Source organism: Tyto alba, unplaced genomic scaffold (genome assembly GCF_018691265.1).
Source record: "Tyto alba isolate M040663 unplaced genomic scaffold, T.alba_DEE_v4.0 Super-Scaffold_2, whole genome shotgun sequence".
NCBI lineage: Eukaryota > Metazoa > Chordata > Aves > Strigiformes > Tytonidae > Tyto > Tyto alba.
The window spans coordinates 24,220,324-24,247,243 of NW_024881282.1; the positions used below are offsets into that span (position 1 = coordinate 24,220,324).

Genomic DNA, 26,920 nt, shown 5'->3' on the forward strand with positions numbered 1-26,920 from the left:
GCTCCTTCTGCTATTGTGGCTTGGATTTTTGTTTTCTGATTTGTTGTTTGTTTGTTTGTTTTGAAAACTGTTTAGTTGTCTCCTAGATTTAGATTGCGATCATCAGTTTTTATAGATGTTAAGACTCTACTTTAAAGCAAAGACTCTGGTGTTCAAATGAACAAAACTCGTTGTACCCACAGTAATATACCTCAAATCTAAGGGTTTATAGACTTCACTGTGCTGAAAGACCTCATGAAGCAATCACAGCCCTAGTTTCCTGATTTCAGCACAGGTTTCTGTGTGTGATGCTGTAGAAAGAGCACGTGAAAAAGAATCTGGTTTAGTGACACGGTTTTCCAGTTTGACTATTTGGCTCTCTGCTGTGTCCTATCTAGAGGATAATGATTAAAGTGTAGAGTGAAATCTTAAAACTTGTGCTCAATGCTTGCCTTCTGGGAAACATAACAGGCTCTTTCTTTTGTCTATTTATATAATTTTCAAGGAGGAGCATTAAATTAATACTCAACACTGGTTGTATGTTAAAAGAAGTATGTTCATATAAAATGTAACGACTTTTAAAATAGAAAATCAGAGTCCTAAGAAATGTTAGCGAAATAGGAAACGTACAAAAATGTTTTAAAACATTTAAGAACAAGCCAGTCACTCTTTACATCAAATGGTAGTAGCCTTAGCTACATTTCATGTGCAGTAGATCCAGGAGGGTTTGTTGACATTATTTTGAAGTAAATCTTTCTTTGGCCATCGAAAGACAATAGAATCTTTTATTTTCTTTATCTGATTAAGATGCACCTTACAGGCCAGACTCACCATAGAAATATATGCATCTTTGGCCCATAAAGAATTATTTTTCTGCTAATGGATTGGAAAGATTGTCTACAATAATTTTTTTCATAGACCTGAGAAATATGTATCATTTAATTATATGAAAGACAGACATTACTTTTAAAGTTTTACAGTAATGCATCTGCTGTAATCAAAAGCTTATCAGCCAACTAAAATGTTTTAAAAGAACACTTAAAAGTTATAATGGCTTTGTTTTATCCTTCTTCCTGATATCTATTTTGTTCCTCTTCTGAAGTGCAATCTTCACGTAAGAAAGTGTAGTTAATGACACTGAAGTATGTTCTCTTGACAGTCAGATGGGTCTATGGACAGCATATAAATCACTCAAAACGTATTTCTTCTGTAGGGCTTGTTTACTTGTAGAAACTTTTGTAGACTTGTTGGGTTCATTTGGTAGCTATTTTCCTTTCAGATATTTATACTTCCCCTAGCCTTACACATTTATTAGCAGAATAATGCATCCAAGTTAAATCACCTGACAGTCTTGGAATCTCTGACATAAAAATTCTCAATGCTTTCTTCATTTTAATTTCTTTTACGTCTTAATGTACCTGAATTTAAACAACAACAACAAAAAGTTTAGGAGTTTCTGAAAATACTTAATTTCAATAGGAATTTAAAACTTAATATTTTATTAATCTATTTAGGTTCAGAGACTATTTTGCATGAAGATGGGTGTAGGTATTAAAATTTGTCATAATTACAAAAGACCACCTAATGAAAACTCTTTGAACACAACTAGAATTATCTGGAAGATTTTTTTTTTTTACTGTTTCTTATGATGAAATATGCTCTCATAGTGAAATGAAATCCTTATGGCACTTCTGGTAAGTCAGCTGCAAGCAGATATTGAGTTCATATATTTAGGTTTTCATAAGGAATTAATTTCATCAACTGGATCTCATATTAATTTTCTTTGTTGCTACTAAGTAATAGTGGTTAATTTGGAATGTGATTTTTATGAATTTTGGGGATTGGATCTTAAATTATGAACTTGAGGAGCTCAGGACATTATTATATTCAGGTTTTCTGGGAAGTTGAAATTGCACAGTGCTTCACAAATGAGATCAATTTAAATTCTTCTTGCACAGGATATACTAACATCTAGCTGCTATACAATGCTGAAATGCAGTTTTATAATCAGATATATTTTTAAAGACCTAACAAACATCTGTTCATCCTTTTTAATCATATAGTTAAGTTGCACATAAATTTAAAATTTCTTTAAAATTTCTTAAAATAAGAAATCTTTCCCATCCATTACTGGAGGACATTACTGTTGTCAGGAAAAATTTTCTGTAGATAAGCAACGTATATTATGTGTGATACAATCTAGTGACTCCTGTTCCAAGGACCTGGCTGTATAGTGGGGGTTTTGTTTTCTTGTTTGTTTTAGAACTGCCTGAGGGTATTGCTGTGAATTTCTGCGGCTTTTTGCTCTGCATCTTTGGGGTTATCATTTCTGTAATTTCACAGTGGCTGTAATGGCAATGCGCTTCAGTTGCAGAACATGTTTAATGTGCATTCCTGTGCACACTTTGCTGTGAATTATCTGCTCTTCCTAATAAACCTTTTCTGAGGTAGTTTGTGATGCAAACAATAAAGGACTGGCAAAAGAATTTTTAATCATAATGTTTAGTCTGTATATTGATAAGGAAATGGGCAGTCAACGGGTGTCATCTTTCTTACTGTAACCTCAGTTGTCCTGTGTTTCCTACTTTGTTTAGGATCTTTAAACTAGCCAATCTGTTGCCAGCCTGTCTCTTCTCTCCTGTTCCTCATATGCAAGTCAGAGAAATCCCTCTCTAACTCCGCTTCTTCCCCCTTCTGCCTGGACCAACCTGCAGTCTCCCCTAACAGTTCTCAGGCACAGTTCAGAAGTTGTCAAGAGCTGAGGAATCAAGAGATGTTGCCACCAGCATTTAGATAATGTTTTACTGTATGCTTGTAGGCTGTTCCGTGCAGTCTGGCCTTGTGGCCAGGGAACTGCCCCGTGTATCAATACAGGCAGGACATTCGTGGCCTAATGTAGTTGAATCACCAGTATGTCCAGCAAAACATCACTTTAATGATTATAAGTCATTAAAACTCAGTACCAGTTTGTTCAGTGAGTCATCTTAAAGTATTTCTGAGAGGACTTGTTTAGATTTATTGTGGACAGTTGACTCCTGTGTGGAGAATCATTCAAGCACTCGGCGCTAGATGCACTAGGCTCTACTCCGAAGTAAAAGTCCAATCTGCAGCAGAGGGTTTACTATCACACAAAGATGCCAGGGCAAAAGAAGCAGCAGAAGAAAAGCAGAATACCAGAAACTAAATTAAGCTCACAACATGGAATTTCAGGGTCTGAAATGTATTTAATTTTCTGCTGAGCGGATTGAGGATAAACAAAGCACATGTACAAGTCCAGTTCTGAATCTGTTCAGGACCTAGAAGAATCAGCAATTCTCTCTTTGGAAGCTAGTAATGTATTTTAAGTTTAGATTTGTCATACTAAATGTTATGGGTCTCTCAGTTAAGAGTAATGTTACAGTTTGTCCTTTATCTGGTTTCAGGGTTAAGTATACTTCTACATAATCTGTTGTTACATTTTGATTCCTACAACTTGAAAGCCCATCCTGAAAGAGGTCTCAATGACGGTGTAAACTTCACACAGTAGCACGGATGATGATGGTGATGAAGATGGAAAAGGCTGAGGTAGTCAACTCCTTTGCCTCAGGAATCCCAGGTCCCAAAGACCGGTAGGAAGGCCTGAACTAAGGCACACTTACCCTTGGTACAGGGATAACAGGTTAGGGAACATTTTAAACAAACTGGACTGAATCCACGGGACCTGGTAGGATGCAGCCGCAAGTACTGAGGAAGCTGGCTGATGTCACTGTCAGGCCAGTCCTGGTTGTCTTTGAAAACTCATGGCAACGGGAGGAGGTTCCTGAGAAGTAGGTGACTGGGAGCAGTCAGCATGTTTGCGTGAAGGGGAGATCATGCATTACCACCTCAATAGCCTTCTAAACCAAGAGAACTGGCTTGGTGGGTGATGGGAGAGCAAAGGATGCTGTTTATCTCAACTTTAGAAAGGCTTTGGACAGTATCTTCTGCAACACCCTCACAGACAAATGATGAGATACAAGCTAGATGAATGGACAGCGAGGAGGGTTGAACACCGAGCTGCCAGGCTGACCAGGTTGTGATTAGCGGCATGAAGCCTCACTGGAGGTCAGTCACTAACAGCGTAGTCCAGGGGTCAGTACTGGGGCCAGTACTGTTTAACAGGAGTCTCGTGAAGCTCAGCAAAAGGAAAATTCAAGTTGATGTGATTTTACCACAGTTTCATTCAATATTTCCCCTAATACTTCTACAAATACTTTGATTCATAAACCACTCTGTATTACTGAAAATCACACCAATTCTCTTATTCTGCTTTCCAAGATTATTGTAATTGGGCATTTCCTGATTCTTCATTTTATTTCCAGTCTTCCCTACTAAATATTACCAGAAAACATCATCTACTTTTTTTTTGCTTTTTGTGAAAGATGAACAGTAAAACTGTCAAGCAGTCCTATAGACCTACATTAAACTTCATTGTGTATTGTCTATAGGCAATGCCTGTTATTGTAGGAGTTGCAGACACATTTATTTTCTCATCTCCTTTGCTTTCCTCCACTCCTGATAGTTGTGGGAGAAATAGCAGAAGGAGCTTCCATGTGCAGTAAGTAGCATTGCTCCACTCTCACAGTAGAGGTCTAGAAGGAACAGGTGCAGTTCCTTCAACAGATTTATCATCTTTTTTATTAGGTGGTTTCAAATTTTCACTCTGATCCTGATTTTACATATAGGTGACCAAATTTAGTATTTAAAACAGTTTTTAGGGAAATAAATAGTCTATATTTCTAAATAGAAATATATTGTGCTTCGAGCTGAAAATAGTAAGAGATGGCTTTGTGCTCTCCTAGTGGCTTTGCATCTTAAGGGGCTTGCTAGTCCCAGAAGAGGAACAGCCTGTAGAGGAAGCCAGCATGACTCTTTTGGGGGTTTTACCTGGGAATGGTTTATGATCTGGACAACCAGGGTGTCATCTTTCCAAACTCAGACATTTGCTGAATAAGCTAGTTGCCTGAATCTCCCTTTATGGTCATTTGAGGGAAACGGGTATTATTAGAGTTTAATCCATGTGAGCTATTGTGGATGTCAGTATTAAAATGGGCTGAATCAGCTCTTATTTATCTTGACTAAAAGATATCCAAGCTGAGTAGCAGGAACGGGGGGTTATGCTGTAAAAATCTACAGTCCCACCTCTGTAGTCTACCGTTCATTCCTCCCTTCTAGTCAAGCAAGGGACCATGTACAGATGTACATGAAAAGAGTGGAGGGGTGAATTATTCATTGCTTTCATTCTTTCAAATTAGCTGGGTTCTGCCTGCTGGCAGAGCAAGTCTGTGTGGGCTGTTCTGCCACCAGTGTTTATCCCAGGGAAGAAAGCTGCACCAAAACCCCGTAAATATGCATTTATATTCCTGTACCCCGTAATTGTAATGAGTGGATTTTGTTTTAAGATGTTCTATGCATTTTGTGAATAAAATTTATTTCTTTTCCTCTTTATGCCATTTTCAGTCTGGTTTTCATATATGCCATTTCAGTCTGGTGTGTCATATATGGAGTAGGAAACCTAGGGCTCTCTGTCAGCTTAAGATTGTAGTCTGCTGATGAAACTTCACAGAAACACATAGGAGTTGCAGTAGTGGCTTTTTAATAATAACGCACAGCTTGTTATCCACATAGATGGATATCTTAGATTAATTATTTTGGTCTAATTGTATATTATTGAGAATTAATAGTGTCAGGTATGTAAGTATATGTGAAATGCTATGTTTGTGTCTCATAGACTAGGGCTGACTTCATAAGTACCTGTTTAAGCATTTGCAGATAGTTTAACCTGGATCTAGCATTACCTGTATTAGCTCTGCCAGAAGGTTTTTATGTTTTGTCTGGCTACTCAGTATTACTGTACATGAACCAGAAATAAAGATATTCTTTGACCTGACTTGTGAAGGAGATCAGACTGATTATCACTGTCCATTCTGGCATTTAAAATCTTCAAGCTCATTGTCTGGCCGTGCCTCTTGCAACTAGACCTAGAATGCATCTGTTCCTGCAACAGCCAAAGCTTACTAACAGTTCAGCCAGGGAAAAGTGGCTTGGAATAATGTTTTTAGTATAAAATTCAGTGCCTGTTGTATTTGTAAATGCATATGAGCAGTTGAGAAAGCTATTTAACCATGTGATACCTATGAAAAGAATATATTTGATTTTTAAAACTTTTTTAATTTTGAAACCTTATTTTCTTTTGCTTCTTTTCCCCCCCTGAACACCCGTGCAGCCTCCCTTGTGTTGCCCATAGTGATCATGTGCTTCTGCGGGGAGACTCATAACCTCACTCATCAACTGAAGGCACCAGCGTAGCTCCAGCCATATCCTCAAAAACACACACACAACACCCAAATCAAATTTGTGCTCCTAACTAGTGCTGCTGTGAGGAGACATGATTGAAATTATGGGGGGAAAGAGAGAGGATGGAAGAACTTCACAGCTTTTCCAAGAGTAGCACAATTTAAATTATCTTAAGTCAAACATAAAAACACATCCTGCGTCAAATCTGTCGTATTACCAGAAGAGGAAGAAGTATCCTTATATTCTTGGAGAAGTTTCCATTTTATAAAGGATTCTGTCTGTGCCGATGGTATGTTTTTAGTTCACTGAATTAGTCAGTAGCTAGTGATGACCCCCCTTGATCTGTGGAAGAGTTCAGGCAGGGTTTGTGCGTTAGTGCCCTGTGTGAGTCGGGAGGATACGGTGTCACTGAGCACCAGTCCCCGGCTGAGCGGGAGCTCAAGTTCCACACACGGAAGCACAGCCCAAAACCGCTTGCAGCTCCACTGCAAGATTTCAAAGCAGGTGAATCCCAGCTGTTCTTTTCTGTAATCACCATTCCCTTTTCAAACAGGTTGTTATAGAAGTTACCTGGGTTTTCTCCAGATCTAAGCATCATATTCAAGTACTTGAATAAAAGTATTCTGTGTCAGTGGATTGTTTTCGGTTATATGTCCTTTATTTTACATTTCATTTCATGGCTGAGAAGCCAATCCAGAGATGAAGAAGAAAGAACCTATTTTTCTCATCTGATCTGGTTAAAGAAAAAACATGGGAGAGAATGACATCTATTCATTTTAGTAACTTTCAAAAAATTGACTTCAGATTTTCAGAGCCTTTAATGATGCAGTGAACAAACAACTACTAGGAGTTTGATACTTAAGAAGATTAGGCACTTAAATCTACAAAGTAACTGTTAGGTATTTCAGGAGCTAAACACCTTTGAAAATCTAGCCTGTGGTAGCTCAAAATCATTAATCATTTTAAGTGTAGTTAAAGTAACTATAATTGCTACTGTGTTTACTAGGAAATCATTCAATTTTAAATGTGACTTACCTTTTCGTGTTTTCTTCCTTGGGTATTAAACCCAAAATAGTGTTTTTTCTTTTAGTTAATAAAAAGCAGATTGTAAGTTTTGTTTTGTACATTTTTTCACTTAATTGCAATTTCCATTCAAATGTAGCATGAGAGAAACCTTGAGTAACATTACCCTCTTAAACAGGAAGAAGGTCATTTGCTTTTTTCCAACATAAGCAGGGAGCTATGTTAGACCTCATAGCTCTCAGAAAACCAAGATGTTTTTTAGGTTAGCAGGAAAGGATGGAATCTGAAGGTTATAAAAGACCCAATTACAAAGACTGCACATATATTTAATTTGGCCTCTGTGAGGACACTGGTGCTTCTGTAGAGAAGCAGCAAGTCAGAGGATGCTGGAAGTCTATTAAATCTATTGTATGTGCCCAGATGGAAAAGTTGCTGTTGCAAAACCTTCACCACAGCGAGGTCCCTTCACCACATCAGCTAAAAAGTACTGAGGGTGGAGGGGGGGGGGTGGGAGTAACAGCAAAGACAAACTCTGTCTCTGAAATGGAGATCTCCTGCCACAGGTTACTTCAAAAGGTGAAGCAATAAATCCTTATAGATAATATTCTAATTAAAAAAAAAAAAAATTGCTTCCCTATACTTTAAAAAAACACAGAAAAGATTTTGCAAGCCAGGACAAGTGTTCTTATGTAAGGCCAGTGAAATACTTTTTTTTTTTTTTTAACCAAAGTGTTACTTCCTATCTAGCCAGCATCTAATCATGCCGTTGTGCAAGTAAGGGTATTACACAGTAAACCCCCTATGCTGTGTCTCACCAGCACTTGCCTAGGAGGGTTATATGGAAAGGAATTTCAAAACTACATAAAAGACACTGTAACCGAAGGGTTGTCTGCGTGTAATCAGGAAGAATGAGAGGTAAAAACAACCATGAGAAACAGAAATGTCACTGTAAAATCTTATGGCCTGATCTGACAGTACTTTACTGCAGTCATCTATATAAAGTTGCTGTAGAACAGGCAGTGGTTTGAGTCATGAAGATTTTTGCTGATAGTTATTTATGTTTACTTTGGATACACAGAAATATTTGCAAAAGGATGAAGAGCATGGTGATTGGCAGCCTAGCTATTAAAGGTATCAAGAGAGCTAGGAGGTGTATGTTCATGTGCATGCTCCATTTATAAACTACAGCCAGGAAAAGAAAAATATTTTTCTTGCTCTACCACTTGGCATGACTTCTTAGGTAATCCTGATTTTTCAAGCATTACTTCTTCCCACCTTGAAACAAAAAAAAAGCTTTAAAAGTTGTAGATATTACCCAGCTGAGTCATTAGGTCCCTGGTCTAACTGGAGGTAGCACTAGTCTGAGCTGCCTGAATGGGAACTTTGGATCTTTCTGTTAGCACTTCTGAGTGAAACGAGAAAAAAGCTCCTTATCCTGTAATGAGATGGGGCTCCAGCTATGCCAAGCGCTTAACTCACAGCAAGGGCTTGAGTCCTCCTCTGAAGGATGTACAGTCTTGTTTGAGATGGTATGTGGCAGTACGTGTCAGGGAAGAGGGGAAAGTTGACGCAGTGGTACATGCAGTTGATACTTCTTCATCTTTTGAAAGAGTGGTAAAAAGCGTTGTTCATTATCTAAGGTCAGCTAATCCTGACGGCACTCACTTTCCCTGTTTCAGCCAGGTAATTCTTATGTAGGTGTTGCAAGAGGTTGTGGTTTTTTTACTAGTTCAGAGCGAACGCTGTAGGCATAAGACCCATCTGAGGGAACTGTGGAGGTGTTTGCGTTACACAGGTACACGTGCCAGCTCAGACCTGATGCCTGGCTGGTCTGATGGCCTCTCTCTGATAGCAGGCAGAGCACGATACCTGATAGGAAGGTATAAGAGGCAGCAAATGTAGTACAGTCTGATCCCATGTCCATCTCATCTTGATCTGTAGTAGTAGATGGAGGTTGGTTGAAACCCTTCCAACACGTTTATTCTCATTTTATGAGAGAGGTAAAAAATCAACTTCTTTTCTAAGGTTCACGTTGCTAGTGGGGCAAAAGGACACAAGCAGAAGGATACTTTTCTGCAGAGTAATGAAAACATAGAGGTGTGAGTATCCAAATAGGTCAGCCAGAAAGGAAGAAGTGTTAATAATTAAAGACAAAACTAGAGAATGGAAAGGAAAGTTTAAAAAAAGAACAAGTAAGCAAGTAGCTTATCACAAGAGCATCTTATTTAAAGTCAGGGAAAGCTTTAAGAACTGCTGTGGCAGAATTAGGAGAATGAAAATACATCTGTAAATGTATTGGAGATTTAGGAAAACATTTGTGTTAAAAATCACTATTTTGAGCTAATAACTGTCTGAGGGGTGGACTAATATTTGCGAGCAAACTGGAGCTACTGCTCTGAAAATTTCTCCTAATTAGATAATCAGCAAAAACATCATACACGTGCAGCATGTTACAGGGAGGTATCCTCTGGAAAATTAGTATTTTGAACACATCATGCTACAAGTGTGATGTGGCTTGTGTTTGGGTCGGGGATGCCTTGGTTTTGGCAGGCCCCCTTCTTGTCTGCCTCCCCCTGCTTCCCGTCACATCTCGGGCATCTCTCTGAGGAGTCGGGAGCTTTTCCTTTTCCAAGGCAGGTTCCCAGCTGGCTGCCTCCTGCATGCCTGGGGAGGGAGGGGAGAGGAGGGAGTTGCCCTGGCTCCATGGCCCTGGGAGAAGAGTGGGAAATCTGTGCCTGAACCTTATTAGCTCACCTGCTAATAGCGAGCACAAGAATGATGAGGAGAAAAGCTGAGAAGTCTTATGATCTGAGCTATAGTAACATGCAGTAATTGTTAGCCATCCCTAGAGACCCTGTAGAAACAAGCAGGTTGCTTTGAGCAACCCGATCTACTGAAAGGTGACCCTGCCCGTGGCCAGGGGGTTGGACTAGATGATCTTTAAAGGTCCCTTCCAACTCAAACCATTCTATGATTCAATGAATATGTAGTGATGGGCATGCTCCAACCCTTCCCCTTCCTGGCTCCCACTTCTCTGCCCTCCCGCAGAGCTTCCTGTGAGGAAAGTAGAAGAGATACAACTACATAGCAGAAGGGAAGTGAAAGAGGTCCTGATTACAACTGAATTACAGCCCTAAATTTTTGAGTGTTTTGGGGTTCAGTCTGCACACTGTGTAAGGAAATTTCATAACTTCAGGAAAAGAGGGACAGCCACAACCCCTGTGTTCCCTCTGTCCTAGGCTCTGTGTGACCTGGTACCAATCTCTTATGCATAAGTTACCTAATACAAATTACACTTCGAGTGGGCGGGTGGGGCTCAGTTACTAAATCTCATTTCTGAACCAAGCACCCAGAATGAGAGGCACCAACAGTGGCCATTTGGAAATTTCCTGCTATGAGGATGCTGGGACATCATGTTGGGACATTTGGAGAATATGCTATGTAATCTTGTCTCTAAAATATAGGTAAGGATTTGTAACAAAACTGAGAAGGAAATAAGTTTATAGGATTCCAGTAATGGAAGACAGCTCGTTTAGGGACAGTGCCTGGAAACTAAGGTGAAGAGCAGGAAGAAACCACTACTACTCGAGTTGTTCTTCATGCCTGCTGATGCCTGTAGGCTGTGTTTGCAGGACGCAGGCTGCATTTTGACTTGTGCAGCAGTATTTCTTCCATCAGTGTTGCCTGAGTCCCTGCCTCAGTGGCAGCAGTGCAGATTTCAAATTAGCTGATAGGGTGGTATATTCTTAGCACATGTATGGTAGGTCTGGGCAAATGAACTTGTTGCTGGCTGGCTGATGCTTCCAGAGAATGTTGAGCTATGGAGAAACTCAGGGGTGAGCGACAGACTCCTAAGAGGACATGTCAGTTTGACAGCTCCAAAGCAAAGTCAAGGGAAGGCTAATAATGCTTTGAATCCTGAAGGCATAATTCCAACATTAACTAAATCATCCTCTGCAAAATGCCTAGTAGGTAATCATTTGTTATTTACAGATAAGTCACAAACCCACTACAACCTATTTAATTACTCTTATGAATTCACTGAACAAGCTGAGGATGGGATGTATCATGTATCTATTAAAATAATTTTATTCTATTAAATTATATTTAATAGGCTTCTATTAACATATTTTATATAATTGTACCCAAATTGCCTGATATTCTTTCTCCAGAAATAGACATGTGCTTCATTTCTATGCTTCTATATTCCATTCTGACACAGTTTACAGTGTAAACATGTATTCCCTATACATTATTTACTGTTCTATGGCTTCTGCTTGTTTTGCTTTTCATCACTAGGTGGCAATATCTTAACAGTCAGTTACAAACACAAGGCAAAACAAAATGGTGCAGCAAAACTAGTGAGACATAAACTAAGAAGGATTTATGTTGCTTTATTTAGAGCTTATCACATTAAATTAGGTTTTCTTAATGAAATCTTACTTTGTGAAATGCTTTCTGTTGCTGTACTTTTAATTTGGACCCTAGCATGATGTTTATTTTACGTTGTTAAATCATGGGATGTTATGGGTACAGTGAGTTGAGTTGATTTAGATAACAATCTTGATTTTCATTTTAACAGAGGACATTAGTATAGCATGTGTGTAAGCTGCTTTGTTAATGTTTGTCTTGAATTGTTTTGTGTTATGCAAGCTGTAATAAGAAAAGCAAAAAACCCTTGTAAATATTTCAATATAAGGAAAGAAATGCAAACTCAACAAAGGCCAAGTTGAAGAACATAAGCTCACTACATATACTGTGTTTTTTTCTGCTTAGATCTAAAAATCTGATTCCTTCTTATTGCTGGTTTACACATGGGCTTGTTGCTTTACAAATAATACTTTTTTTTTTTTCATTGTTCCTTTTTTTTCTCCTGAAACCAAAGGGAACTAATAGGATACCTAAACATAGGTGTCTAGGAGAAAGCCTCCAAATGCTTCGGAAGGCTGTGGATCTAATGGAGGTCTTGCATCATATCTGCCAGTCTCTGTGTATAGCTCACATACCTTAGGGTATCTATAAGCACACTAAACACCTATATTTATGCACCTGAATACCATCTGACTATGACCAGTATCTATTTGAAAGCTAGCACAGTCTTTCAAGAGGAGATCATGAAAAGGTTCCAAGTAGTTTTATTAAAGAAGGGAATGTGAAATCATGAATGCAATGCAATATATCCCAGGATGTGATAATATAATAGATCCTTTTGTTTTCTTCTGTTAGGTGTGTGCTGCACTGGAATCAAATTGATCTGGGAATCATTCTATGTAGGGTTGCTTTATTTTGCCCAAAAGGACTAGATCGTATCAAAAGCACAGAGATCCTAATAAGCAGCCCTTACTTAGTTCTTGGGGGGAAAACTCCAGACAGCCAAACTTTTACACAAACTGTATCAGTGTAAATCCAAGCTGATTCTGTGAAAATCAGAGACATGGGTGTAATTCAGCATACAGCACTATCTGGCTAAAAGAGCATAGCATTTGACCCAAATTATGAGGAAAAGCTACATGACTTGGTGAAGCCAAGGAAAATCAAAAACCATATTAAAAGGTCCAGCAGATTAGTAAAGCTACTTTTGGCTTTGGGATCTGTGTCCACATCACCACTGGGAAGCTACAGAGAGCTGGGCAGGGGCAGAATGATTGCCACCTAACAAAGCTAGAAGCAAGGTATTAGGCACAAGCTGGGCAAATAAAAAGTTGTGTTTGGCTGAATTCTTTTGCTACATTAGGGCTGAGGTTCTCCGATCTCGCAGGATGACACTTCAGGAGAGACTGGGTTATAAAGAGGTATCACTGTAGACCAAGGAGAGGCTTTGTACTGTTAGCAGACATTTGTGCACTCATAAATACAATCACTGTGGTTTACTGATGAAGTTTGGATAAAAGGCCTTAGAGGTCAAAAATATAATCACCTGCTCCATAAGTCAAAAGACTCCTTCTGTTAGCAACAAACACAGAACACACTGTCCTACCAACTGGTTTCTGCAACTAGAAGACAGCGTGTCATCATTAGAAAACAAATTATGGGTACAAAATTTTATACTTGCTTTGTTACTGTTCTCATCCCTTAGAGGCCATCAGCTACTCTTTGCATTTAGCCTCAGATTCTGAAGAATTCAGGTTGCAAAATCCAAATAGGTCCTTTCATACCAAGCTAAAATGAGCCCTGAAATATTGTGCAAGGACTGTGCTATATTCATACATCCATGTGCTTTTTTAAGGATTCCTGCAAGCATTGCTCAGAACGTAGAGAGCTAAACTGCCTGTAAGACTGTTATAAATAGTAGTGACTAGAAATGTAAGCAAAATGGGTATCTATGCTACTGATTATTGAGAATCTAAATAATTTTGTACCCAATATACAAAAGTAGTTACCCCAGCTATCACGTAGACAGTGAAGAGAAATAGGCTGTTCTGTACTGGAACTCTTGGGAACTCCTGAGTCATTCTGAAGGCACTCACCTCCCAGCGTAGGCATCTACGCTGGATGCCTCAAGATAGATATTGTGAATACCTCCAGCAGTATGTAGTTTTGTTATTCTTTGACTGAGTGAAAGTTTTGGAAGTCTCTTTTTCAGACGTTTTACAACGAAAATAGCTGTTCGTGCAGTGTTCTGCTCGTGAGAAGACTCCCGGCCATGCTGATGAACAGCTTCTCCCAACCTGTTTTTTCCAGAGTCGGGGTGTGGAAACTCCACAGACTTTATTCAGCCAGAGCAGGGTATAAGCCAGGCACCCCTGGCTCCTGGCTACCTGCTACCTCTGATCTCAGAAAGCAGATGAGAGAACAGAAGGTGCACTGCATGTCATGAGCAGTTTGAGTTACATACAAATGTTTATAATTGAAACAGTGCTTCTATCACCGTGGTAATCAGCAGGTGCTTCATCATGGTAGATCTACGAAAAGCCTTACATTATAGATCTATGGTTTCTCATGGTGAAAAAAAATGTCACATTGTCATTAATTTATCATAAGTTCCCATGTAGTAATATCACAAAAAGAAGCCAACTGTATTTGTAAATATGTAAGACTGTAATCTCCATCATCAGAAAGCTTACCTACTCTGACAGATTTTGTATGCTTGTGCCTGTCTACCTTTCACTACCTGGAATATGTAATTAAGTTCTGAATGTCATAAAGTCAGCAAGAATTAAACTGGAAGCTGTATAACTTCAACACTTCCCTAAAGTAAGATCAGATTAGAATGCTGCTGTTTCTGCCATTTCAGTGTGTTATACCTGTTTAGGAGTCTTTCCAAAACATGAGCAAAACTGTGGTATTATCTGGAGGATATCATATTTGAGCAAATATAGACTGGCAAATATTTAAATGAAGTTTAGCATTTAAAAGGTCTTTTAAATATTTCATGATTATTCAGTTATAAAATTTAATAAGTTTTGGTTATGCTTTTAAATTCAAAGAAGCTGATAGAGCAGAAGTTAAATTCAGAGGCATTTATGTTCTGCGTGGTACTTTCTAAAGCAGAACTGATAATGGAGGAGTATCAACCCTGAAGTAAATTTTAATAGTATTGAATACTGTGCTGCAAACATCTGTATTAAGTAGTGGGGCCATTTTTCCTCTCATAGCTGATTAGACCGTTCTGTGGACTGAAGGAAGTTCGTTAGTCTTAATACATTTGTGAGATCAGGAAGCATAATGTAAAAGTTGTATTCTGTATGAATTCTTTCATACAATGTCAAAAATATACAATCTAAGAGTGGTGGCATTTTTTCTTTAATATGCTTTGTCTTAAGACATCTCTTAAGTTGTTCAATACTTTAGTGCAACAGCATATTGTCAGTGGGAGTGCACAACAGGTAAATGTGTTGTTCTTCAGAAAGACTACTAAAAGGTGAAAGCAGTGAGGTTCTGTACTGTATTTTCATGTTGTGGTGCAATGTTAAAAAAGGGCTACTGTAGATGAAATGGAATTACTTTGCCTCCAGATCACTTCGAAGAAAGTCAGTAAAAAAGGTGCTAGGGGATCTGCCACTCCTAGAGAGTGGCTGAATGTAGCTATAGCCTTTTTAATGTTAGTCCACAGTGAAGTGCAAGTAGGCATTGGCTGACACTTTAACATCCCAGACACAAACTCTACTTACAGTAGTCAAATCCAGATATCCTTGGATGTGATAGCCCATTTATTTCTTAGCCAAATGGCCACCAAGCCAAGGAGAGGCAGTGCTGGTTAGACTTGATAACTGGTGAGGACCAAGAAGGACAAGTGACAGGAATGTTATTGGATTGTGTTTATACAAAGTGATCCGGGATAGGCAAGGATAGGCCTGGAGTTTTGAAAAGACAAACTATAAGAAATAAAAGAAACTGGTTAGTGACAGTGAAGAAATCAGGTATTCACCTACAGGGGGATGTCTGAAATTCCTTTAACTTGAAAGCACCGAAACCAACTAACCAACAAAACCTTGAACTTTTCATTCTGGCTGGGAGAGAAATGTGAGGCCCTCAGGGGTATCCCATCGGATCCCACCAGTCACCCATCTTGCCCGGTCTCCTCCCAACAGCAGCAGAAGACACTTTTGGGTAGAGTGCACACGGACAGAGCCGCTCTCTGCAGCCCATCCCTCTCGTACGCATGCACTGCTGTGTCGGGGATGTTAGAGGGGAGTGCTCTCCTGCCTGGTCCTTCTGTCGTCCCTTACAGACCTACGTTTGTGTTTATTATCATCATTTTGAAGCTGCCGATGCTGTCTACCTCCATGATCTCCAGTAGCAACACTTTCCAGAAGCTCACGACTTCCTGAAGAAAGAAACTCTATTTTTTGTTTGTTTTAAACTGATCTCCCAGTCATTTCATTGAATGCTCCACCATTCTTAAGGAAAAGGACAGCAGAGTTATTGGAAGAGTTCACATTGCGTTGTTAGCGAAGACAGTTGTGGTTTGGAGGCTGTCGGTTTAAAGTGAGCACTAACAAGAGTTCAGCTGTGTAGGAATATGGGAAAGAATTAAAAGCAAATAGTTAAGTGCCCTTGGTCCTTTACGAGTTTGAATCAAGAACATCAATTTTAAAGTGCCCAGTATCCAGTGAGAATGACAGACAGAGTAAGAATAAAACATGACCCCTAAGTGAATGCCTTGCCTTTATTTTCCATGGGGATGGGGCCTTGTAGAGGAACAGAAATAGGAATAACACAAACAAATCAAAAAAATCAATCATGAGGTGGAAAAAAATCTCAAATATCTTCAAATTCCTATTACAAAAACAGATGACTTCCCATTCGTAATAATGGAAGAGCAGGCATATGAATTTGCATCTTGGGTAATAACATTTTTGTTGAATCTATCAGAAGAGAGATTCTGCCTTGTAAATATAAATGACATAATTTATGGGGGGAAAAAAGATCTATATCAACAGAGAGTCTGCTTGACCTCAGCCACTCTCAAGGCTTTGAAACAAAAGTTGGTGGGAGATTATGCTTAAGGCTGTGGAATTAATTGAAAATTGGATAAAGTCCAACAAAGATCTGAGAAAGACAACTATTTGCAAATCAACCTTGTATTTTTGTTTTCAACAAGAGAACTGTGATAAAATTAATGAACTGGTCATTTTCAGAAAAGCATTTGATGTAGCACCACATAGGAAATTATTACTTAAATCCTTGAACATAGGAATTAATACAGCATTTGTAAAGGTGAATAAGGACTTCCAAACCTACCTGGCATTATCTCTGCTGAAAAATACTTGCGTGGGATGGTGGGAAGTCATCAGGTCTAGGTCTTGGGACTTGCTATATTTGGGATTAAATTTCACTTTAGTTGTAAAAAGTTGGAGTGTGGCAGTTAAAACAGGATTGTACCATGACGAGGCATGATCACTGGGGGAGATGGGGACGGGGACGGGGATGGGGAGGGCTCAGAAAAGCAATTGAGGGCCCAGAGTGACAGCAGTGGGATGATATTTAACAGTATATGGGGGAAAAGCTGATCAAATCTCTTTGATAGCTGGTGGAATCAAACCTCAGATGCTCTGAACATTTCTGGTAGTCCACGTTCATGAAAGGGTATACGCTGGTTTTAAGTAAACTTCATTTAAGAATTGGAAGAAGGTTTATAAAGGGAGTATCTACAACAAGTATCTCTCCCTTAGTGAGGACACGAAACCTTATCTCTAGGAGAGGAATGTTTACAGAAGACATTTAGCATATTTTCAGTGAGAACCACGGGGGCTTGGCTTCAATGACCCTTGTGTTCCTCAGTTTCCAAACCAAACACCAAATATTCTGCATACTGAAACTAAAAATAACGTGCAAATATAATTGCTGACAAAGTTTTTAGAAGAATCAGCAGCAGACAAGCTCTATTTTGGCTCAGACGCTGTAATTATGAGATGCTGCAGGAAATTTATTCCACTAAGTGAGAAAAGAAGTCCTGTTATTCCCAGGAAATAATAGCTGGAGGGACGATACCAAGAATATATGAAACAAAAAATATTTGGGGAGCTGATTCTTGTTTTTCTTCATTACCATTAAAATATGCATAGGGATGTACCGTGATTATTTGCAATAAAACGTTAAGAATATGGTAAATGTGGCTGGCAGTTAAGTATTTTGTACAAAATACAGCAAGGTTAACAAGCATTGAATAGCTTCTGCCTCATTTTCTTATGTGAATGCCTTATGTGAATTCAGTTTCTTTTTTAAAAACATTATTCAAGATTAAAATGACATCAAACTGAGAATTTTCTGTGGCTCTTTCGGAGGTGAATACCAAGCAGTGAGCTCTGTGGTTTATTTGCCATTATGAATTCAGCTTGCTGTCTTTCATCTTTGTTTGGAGGGGGGGGGAAGTCAAGGAAAAAATGACAACACATTTTTCTGTAGCAGTGAAAGAAAAGCAGAAGCAGCCAGTCTGAGTGCCGTGGCTCTAGTGCTCTGGAACGGCTTCTCTTGTGCAACTGGGCTGAGGGAGAGAGCCTATTTTTTTTTTTATTTTTTTTTTCCCAGCGTCACTGCAATCAGATATATGGGTGCAGCTCTGCTTTACCGCAGCATGATGCAGTTGTGTATAGTTCAGCGTGCTCTTCTTGGAAACGGGCGGAAGGAGAGCAGCTGACCAGAGCATGCAGAGGATATTCATTAGAGGGTGGGTTTTTTTTTTTTCCTAAAGCTAAACAGTACTTGTGAAATTCCTCCAGCTGCAGAAGAGACGGTTTCAGTGGGGCTTCAAGTTGATACTCGGTTCGCAAGAGGAGGCGCATACGCTCCAGCTGTCAGCTTCTGATGGAAAAAAAGCTTCAGACAGGGAGACTGCACGTTATTAAAAGCACAGCTCAGACACCCTTTGGGAAGGTACTCTAACTGTGCTTATGGAACAAGTGCTGTGGTACTGCATATGCCTTAACCAACCGGAAGAAATTTGCCCTGTTGTGGAATAGAATAAATGAAAATACATACTGAGGGGCGAGGGAATAAAACACTCTGCAGATAGAATTAAGTACGAGCCCTGGAGGAAGAGCAAAGGACAAAAATCTCATGGTGTGCTTTTGTTGTTGTTGTTGTTGAGCTTTTTTTTTTTTTTTTTTTAATGAGCTTACCTACCATGAACGGAAGAAGTGGATCTGCGGAGACTTCATTTCCTCCTCTGACCCCTCGTTTACATCACTAACTGGTGACAGTCACATCTACATACATAGTACCTGCCACTTCAGCTGCTCAGAATTATAGAAGCCTCTTTGTATGCAGCAGACATGGCTAGCCAGCAGGATTCAGGCTTCTTTGAAATCAGTATCAAATATTTACTGAAATCCTGGAGCAATAGTGAGTAGCAGAAGTGTAATCTTTTCATATTATGAATTGCTTGGTAAATAGCTAGGATAAACTAAAGGATAAAATATTATATTTCTGTATGTTTGTGTTATATAAACCAAATAATTCTTGCTTTTGTCAGCTCTAAAATCAGAATGTCAGAGATTTAAATAGGTTTCATTAACTGCAAAGGCTGTAATGAGATTATACTAGATTTTCCTTGATTGAATGCTGAAGTTAGGCTGCTTTCTGGCTGTCTCTAATAGTACATTGCAGGGAGTGCATTCCAAACAGCGTTTCCTGCCTACATGTTTATTTGATTTGTTCAGGCTTTATCTAAATATTTTTGAAAATTCTGTTTAATCACAAGGGTGTGGCATTACTCAGAAGTTGATTTTTATTAATTGTGCACTGAGGACAAAAATATAATGATTATACTTCAGGTCTGAAAGTCATTATTTTAATGTAATGAAAAGCAAAACATCAGTTGATTATAGCAGCTCTTCCCTCCCTCTATGCTTAATTTCAGAATCTTATGCAATATTTTCATCCAGAAAGAATCCATCTGTTTTAACTAATCCAGGCTGGGTTTTGCAGAATGTAAACAAATAGCATTTTAGTCTTCCTTGGTCTTTTCAGTGTTGCTGGTCCTGATTTCCATTGCTGTTTAAAGCACTCTTCAGATTTTTAGCAATATTATGCAGTGAAGATTTCTGAATAAAATTTAGGGCTTGCAAATGCATTGAGATTAGGTAAGGCCATGGGATAACTCTGACAGAAATTTACTTTTTAATTTAAAATACATGAACAGTATATTATTTTTCTATAGAAGCTTGTATTAAAAGTGCTAAATGTCCATAATTAACTGCTTTTAAAAGATAGAGCACAATGTCTCTGGAAAAATCCAACTTGGCTTCGTATGCAGTAAGGTTCTGATCATCCAACTATCTATAATTTAATAAGTTTTGCATAAAAGGCTAGTATTTTCAAACTCTCTGGTATAAAAAATTGCAAAATCTGCTTAATACAAGGTGTGTACCTGAACACCTGGAGAGAAATAAAAATAATACTATATTAGATGTGTGACATGCAAGACTTATCTTCATTAAATAATATCCATAGAAACTGTATTTTTCCAGGTCATTTGTAACCTCAGTAACACTGTAGTGCTTGTTTGAATCTGTTATTCCACCACAAGTGTGAAGCCAACAGGGAATAATGCTATTACCTAAACAGCATTGCTTATCTGTCCTCCTTCCGAAACATTTAGTGCATATTCATTCAAATCAGTGATCCCACAAGGCAAGGACTGGAAGAGAATTTTATGATTTAGTTACCTTTTTGGACTAATGTTAATCAAATACTGAGAACACAAGTATATTGTGACAGCACATCTTTTATAACAAGCTTTATAACAGTTTGTGACAGAAGAAAAACAAGTCACTTCATGGTGCAGAAATCAAATCAGTTCTGGAATTATTTTTGTAATAGACTACTATAACTTTGAGACTAAGTAAAACTAGCACTGAAGAATATAGAAATGACTACATTATGGAATTAAATAGTACATTTTAATCTTTTTTTTTTTTCTTTTTCGTCTACATCAAAGTATATCTAAAGTATTTCAAACCACCAGATTAGAAGTCTGTAAATGAAATTCTGTTTTAGGGAAATGGAAATAGTATATGAATAATTGGTATTTCTGACACTCTTTTAGATGATAAGCACATTTTCTACTGCATTTGAATAAAAAGTAAGAGGAAATACAATAAATTAATCCAGGTTCACTTAAACTTGTTGCCAATTTTTTTTTTTTTTTTTGGCTTTCAAGTCTGGAAGACTATGTTCATAAATCTGTACATATCCTTTCTAGCTGAAAAACAAACAATTTGATAAGAAGACAGTAGGGAGTTCAAAAGACCTAGGGCTTTCTTCAGCTCTGCTATGTGATGGGTGGAGCAGAGGAAAACACTTCCCTTGCTTGAGAAACTGCTGGGAAGCCTGCACATGCATGCACAGGAGCATGTTTTTCAGAGAATAGGTGCTCTGTCTGCATAGCCAAGAGTAAAGTAAGCTATAAATTATGCCGGGGCATTTGCCTAGTAGAAGGAGGTCTAACATACTGCTTTAAAAGAAAAATAACTTTGGGTCCTACCACATGTATTTTGCTCAAATGGTAACAGTGTGGAGGTGCTGTCCAGGTATGTTTCTGTAAATGAGCACTTCAAAACAGTAACTGTAAATAGCATTTATACTTCCCGGGCTTTATAGTCCCAACCAAAACCAGTCCTTTCTATTGATTTGTATTTTGGCTTACACAGAGCATTAACATTATCTAATAGATTGCCAACTGCACCCATTGCCATCCCATGAAATATACTCAGTTACTATACCTGGGATGACAATTTTCTCTGATTTTGCTGTCTCAAGTGTTTAACAAACCAGCATTCTTGCTGTGCTGGGCAGTATTTCAGTTCAGTGGCACACAGCACTTGCAGACGCGTTCACCTGGCATGCTGCTTGGATTTTCATGTTCATCAGCCAGCTAAGGAGGCAGGTAATTTATGGGCTATGGAGTCGGATTGGTTTAGGTACCTGTTAACTACTGGAGTCAGGATGACACGGTCGGTGATGTGTTCTCAGTGAGCATGCACTCGTATTCCTAGGGGACAAAAAAGCCAAGTCACTGTCTGGCCTTTGAATCATGCCACCAAACTGAGAGACGTCAAAATACTCCTTTGTGCAGTTCTCAAAACAGACTTTTGCTCTGCACATGTCAATAAGACACTGTGTATGTCATGCAGTTCTGGAAAATATTCCTGTAATGTGTTAGAGATGGGATAAGAATTGGGATTCTCTTGTTGCAAAATAAGAATAATCTTCTTTTCTTTTAAATTGATCTCATTTATGTTCTGATGTTTTCTTAAATATTCAAGAATTTTTGATCAATGCTGCATTAGTCAACGACTGCATTCATCATTTGCATTACGCCTTTTCGAAATTACTGCTAAACTGACCATGCTTACTCAAGGTGAGCAGTGCTCACTTGGCCCACTGAGGTCAGTAAGATGACAAGAATAACATAGGGCTCACCAACAGTAGGATGATTCAGCGTCTTCTCCTCAGATTTGTTGTGGAAATACTGCAAAATACTTTTTGTAAATAAATATTTGCAGTTCATTCAAAGAATAACATTTGAATCCAAATGTTAAGAATTTGAATCAGCTCTTTCTTCAGACTGTTTTTACTTTTTTGAATTAATCAGATAATTAGATTTATTCTGAACTTAATTTCCAAATTCGTTTTTCAAAAAAGAAATCTGAATAAAAGTTTAAAAATCAAGCTACGAGAAGACAGTGTATCATCATTACAAACTGCAGGAAATTATATAATAAATGAGGGGTTTTTGCAGTTTCTAGATCAGATCAGCAATTAGGTATACAGGAGAAATGATTCCATAGAAGAATCCAAATGGCTATCTACCTTTGAATGGCAGGATGGGTTTTGCTGCCAACTTGCATTTCATTGAGCCTCAGAATAAGGCCTTTTTCAGTATTAGGATTTCAGGTCTCTTCCCCGTGGCCCATACTTCCCTGTCTTCTTCCAGAGTAGTCTCTCCGTGCTCCTGCGTGCCCAGTCCCTGTAGCAGGGTCTGGCATAAGCCACGCGGTGTTTATTGGTGGTGGCAACAGCAGAGACATCCTAATCCTGGGGGCACACAGGCACCCCCATCAGCTGTTGCTCGCATTGCTCAATCCCAGCAGCATCCCACAGCGACCCCAGGAGCCCCCCTGGCTCCTCCGCGGCTTGCTGGCCACGTGCCGAGCTGAATGCAGTGGTAGCACTGAAGCAAGTTACGTTGTCGGAAGAGCATCAGGCAGCAGAGAAGCTTCTTGGTGGCCACTGTGAAGCCGGAGGGGATTTTGGCTGCCAGGTGGTCAGGCATATTCTGTTCTGCTCTTGAAGGGATGTTTCTGCTGTCTCAGGATGAGAAATTAATGAAGGACATCTAGTCCTTCATTAAATGAATGTAATGTTTAGTGGTAAAATTCAGCCTCTTTACAGAGAATATCTGTGAAGTCCTGTGTCCATGAGCAAGAGAACGGGAGGGCTGTGTGCAGTCTCTTAGGTAAAACTCTGCATTATGTCTAAGGTCTGAGGTGTGCTAGCTTGATATCCTGGTAAGATTTTATTTTGCAGAAAGATGAAAAGAGCCATTTTGCAGGGGGTCGCTTAATCTTCGGGCAAACATAGGCCTGTTTCAAGCTGAATACACTAAGCACACCGTGCTATCAGTGACTGTAGCAAGATACCAAGGAAAGAAAGAGGCTCCTTCCTGTTTCTCAGTTCCCACTTAAACAACACGTTCACTGAACAAGAAGAACCTATCCTTCCCTGCCATCTCTCTTGCTCAGGCATTCTACTCCTGCCGACCCAAAGTGAGCCGATTCAAGAAGCTGATGTACTGTAAACTCACCCTGCAGGGAAAGGATCCATTCTTGCCCGAAGCAAGTGAGGGGTAAGCGGGAGAGCAGGCTGGCGCTGACGGAGAAACTACAGCCTTGGCTGGGGTCATGCTTGGACATGCTCCTCTTGCTGGCTGCTGAGGTCTCACCCTAAAACACCTGGAGAAAGCTGGCTGCTTCCACAGCCTCTGCCTTTGGGGAGCCCTGGAGACAAAGCTTAGCATCTGCTCAGGCTTTGGCATGTGACTCTGCCTTGGACAAAAGATGCTGTTAATTCAGGCTGTCTTGCTACATCAAGGGAATTGATTGCTCTATCGGTTGAGCCTGAAATTATGGTGTATTCTTCAGCTCTAAGTAGTTTGAGATTGTCAGCAGAAAAGTGACTTCCCTGATAGTGGTGAATTACCTCCCAGGACAGCCTTCTTAGGATTTGTGTGCAGCTCTGATCCTCTTCTCCACAGAGCTGTAGGGAAAGGCACTGAACCAGAGTGTTTGGGCTCTTTGTGTTCTGGTAGTATCCATTTTAGAACTTGCATTTTGACATGGCTCTTCCTAGAAGTAAGGGAAAGTAGAAGTTTTGTGACTTTGGGGACCTGGGAACTCTTAAACCGGAAGATTTTTGTTTGTTTTGATGTTTGCTACTCTGTTCAGGACCTTCCAGAGTCGTTCCTACCGTATTGGGAGGAAAAAAAGGGTGAAAGAATCAGAAATACTGTATTGCAAAATACAGTTTATTTACAGAATGAGTTTGCTTGTCATTAATAAGTTTGAATTATTGTAGTAAAAAACTACAAATAGTTTGAGTGAAATCTTAGTACATAAATTTTTGTGATAAAACTTCAATCCTAATCTCAAAATATAAAATAGTCTGGAAACTAGGCATAAATGAGGCATAGATATTCAGTGGTAGATACTCCATAAAGGTTACAATAATTTCACTAGGGTAAAAACAAAAATATGCTCTTACACTATTAGTATCCACTGTGAGTGATTAATTTGTGATATCCTTGTTTTTAACAAATTACCAGATGTTTGTTTTTTTCCAGTATAGCTACTTACTATCAGGGAAAGAACTAACAGTCCTTGTGGTTTCCTCTCTGCATATAAAATACCGTTGAATAAGCTGTAGCATCTTTTATTTTTACATGTATATATAAAACTGCATATAAAAATTATAAAAGTATAAAAGGGAAAATATAAGGGAAGTGATAATATACAGGTTACCTTAGGTGTATAAAACGTACAAAAATGTTCAAATTTTAATAGTGGAGGATATAAGCCGAATTGCTAGTTAATATTCCTTTCATATTTTACTCACTTTTGATGCACTTGTTTCATAAATAGTTTAAACTCTTCTCTGTGTTCACTTGTGGACAGTAGGAAAAAGGCTCCACTCCTTCAGAATTACTATTTCATGTGCTTGTCCAGCTTTATTTTCTGTATTCATTCCTGAGTTTCTAAGCAATCAGTAAGTGCTCCAGCACTTGCTGTGACTTGGGTGCATGTAGCATTGCAGTAGCTGTGCCTGGGAGGGACAGTCCCCCACCAGCCACTTGTCCCCTGTCCCTGTGCTCCTGCCCTTTCTCTCCCACCCTAATTACTCTACTCATAGAGTTAATATCCTGCCAGTTAAACTTTCTGTAACAGTGCGGATGCCGGTGGCATCATAAGGAAGGGGACAAGGATACACAACTACAAGTGGGAGGCAGATTTGCCTGATGCCTGTTACTAGACTGTTGGAGCTGGATGGTAAACCATACTTACTTTCTTAATAGTGACACCTGTGCCTGCTTCTAAGCATCAGAAATAGTTCCTTCTCCAGGCTGATACAGCTTTTGCATCCCTCTTTCCTCTGCATCAGAGCATCAGCAGTGAAGTTGTTGCTATTGTTGTTGCCATAATAAATTGGGACTGCAGAATAACTTCACAGAGGTAGGTAGCTGAGTTATTCGTGAGTTGGTGATTTTTCATTCACTGCAGTTACCTAAACTAGATTTGAATCAATTGTCCTTAGAAAGAAAATTCCTTCTCCTCTCCATTCCTTTGTCTGTTGCATCCACTAAAAGGAATACTAAACACCGTGTTCAAACTTCACAGCAGCTCTTTCAGCCAGATAGTCTAAGTTCTTGTACTGTTTATATTTTTTAAGAATGTAAATGAAAAGATGTTCAGTAGTATGACAAAGCAGGGCAAGACATCTGCCAGCTGGCTCGTCGATCTGCTGAGAGCTTGAAACTGGGAATGACGATGGAGGGAGGTTATGACCCAGTTAGGTGGGAGTGAACCGGGGTGGAAAGCAAAGGGTGCAGGGCAAAGGGAACAAGAGATCTCAGGAGCTGTAAAACAGGGTGAAGAGACACCCACCTTAGGTGTATGTATACAAATACATGGACTCTGGAAAACATGCAGGAGGAAGTCAAGTGCTGCATGCAGTCACAGGGCTACAGCATCACAGCACAGCAGGCTTGGTGCTAACAGCTCCCACAGTTGGAGTGCGGTGGTGGATGGATGCAAGCTCTTCAGGAAAGACCTGCAGGGAAGATGAGAAGTGGAGGTTGCTGTCCTTGTGAAGGGGCTCCTCACGTGTATGGAGCTCTTCAGTGGGATGGCTGGGTAAATGTGTGCTTGAGAGTTTGAGGGTCAGGATCAGAAGAGGGGACTTGAAGGGTTCCAGGGTGATAGTGGGAATCTGTTACACCCTGATCAGGGTGAGGGAGTGGACAAAGCCGCCTTTAAGCAACTTGAGGAGGTTGATGAATTGCTGAGGTTGGTTCACATGAGGGACTTGAGCCTCCTGACGAGTGCTGGAAATGCAACATAATAGGACACAAGCAATCAAGATTTCTTGAGAGTGTTGGAAGTAACTTCTTGATACACGGTGGACCAACCAGGGGTGAAGTGCAGCTGTGTCTGCTATCTGTTAGCAAGGAAGAACAGGTTGGAGCTCAAGATCCTGAGAAAAATGACGAAAGAGGTGGCAGAGTACAGACTCTGGACTTTAGGAGAGCAGATTTCAGTTTTTCAGATTTCAGAAACTGTTAGGGGGGATCTCATGGGGGGCAGCTCTGAAAGGCAAAGGAACTCAGGAAAGCTGGCAAGATCTTTGAAGTCAGCATCATACTCAGGAAGATGAGCAGACGTATGAGGAGACCAGGTTGGGTTATCAAGAGCCTCATGGCTGAGCTCCAATGCAAAAAAGGCGGTATATTGAAGGCAAAACCAGGAGTTGGCTCTGAGGGAGGAATTTATAAACATTGCCCGGGCATGCAGGGATGGTGCTTGGAAATTCAAAGCTCAACTAGAGATGGGAATTGCAAGGGATATCAAAGGCAACAAGAAGAGTTTCTCTTGCTTCATTCGTGCTA

The 26,920-nt window shown here is 39.5% G+C and overlaps 1 protein-coding gene across 6 annotated transcripts in view; it reads left to right on the plus strand.

Moving 5' to 3' along the window:
* Window positions 1–26,920, plus strand: part of FRY (FRY microtubule binding protein) — a 247,097-nt gene that overhangs the window by 54,724 nt on the left and 165,453 nt on the right. For 4 of the 6 annotated variants that reach the window (XM_032982788.2, XM_032982791.2, XM_032982789.2 and 1 more), the window contains exon 1: window positions 18,363–19,101. The exons of the other annotated variants lie outside the window; for them this stretch is intronic. In XM_032982788.2, the coding sequence (XP_032838679.1) occupies window positions 19,032–19,101 (70 nt within the window). In that variant the 5' untranslated portion in view covers window positions 18,363–19,031. Of the gene's footprint in view, window positions 1–18,362; window positions 19,102–26,920 lie in introns of those variants that run through there. 6 annotated transcript variants of the gene reach the window in all.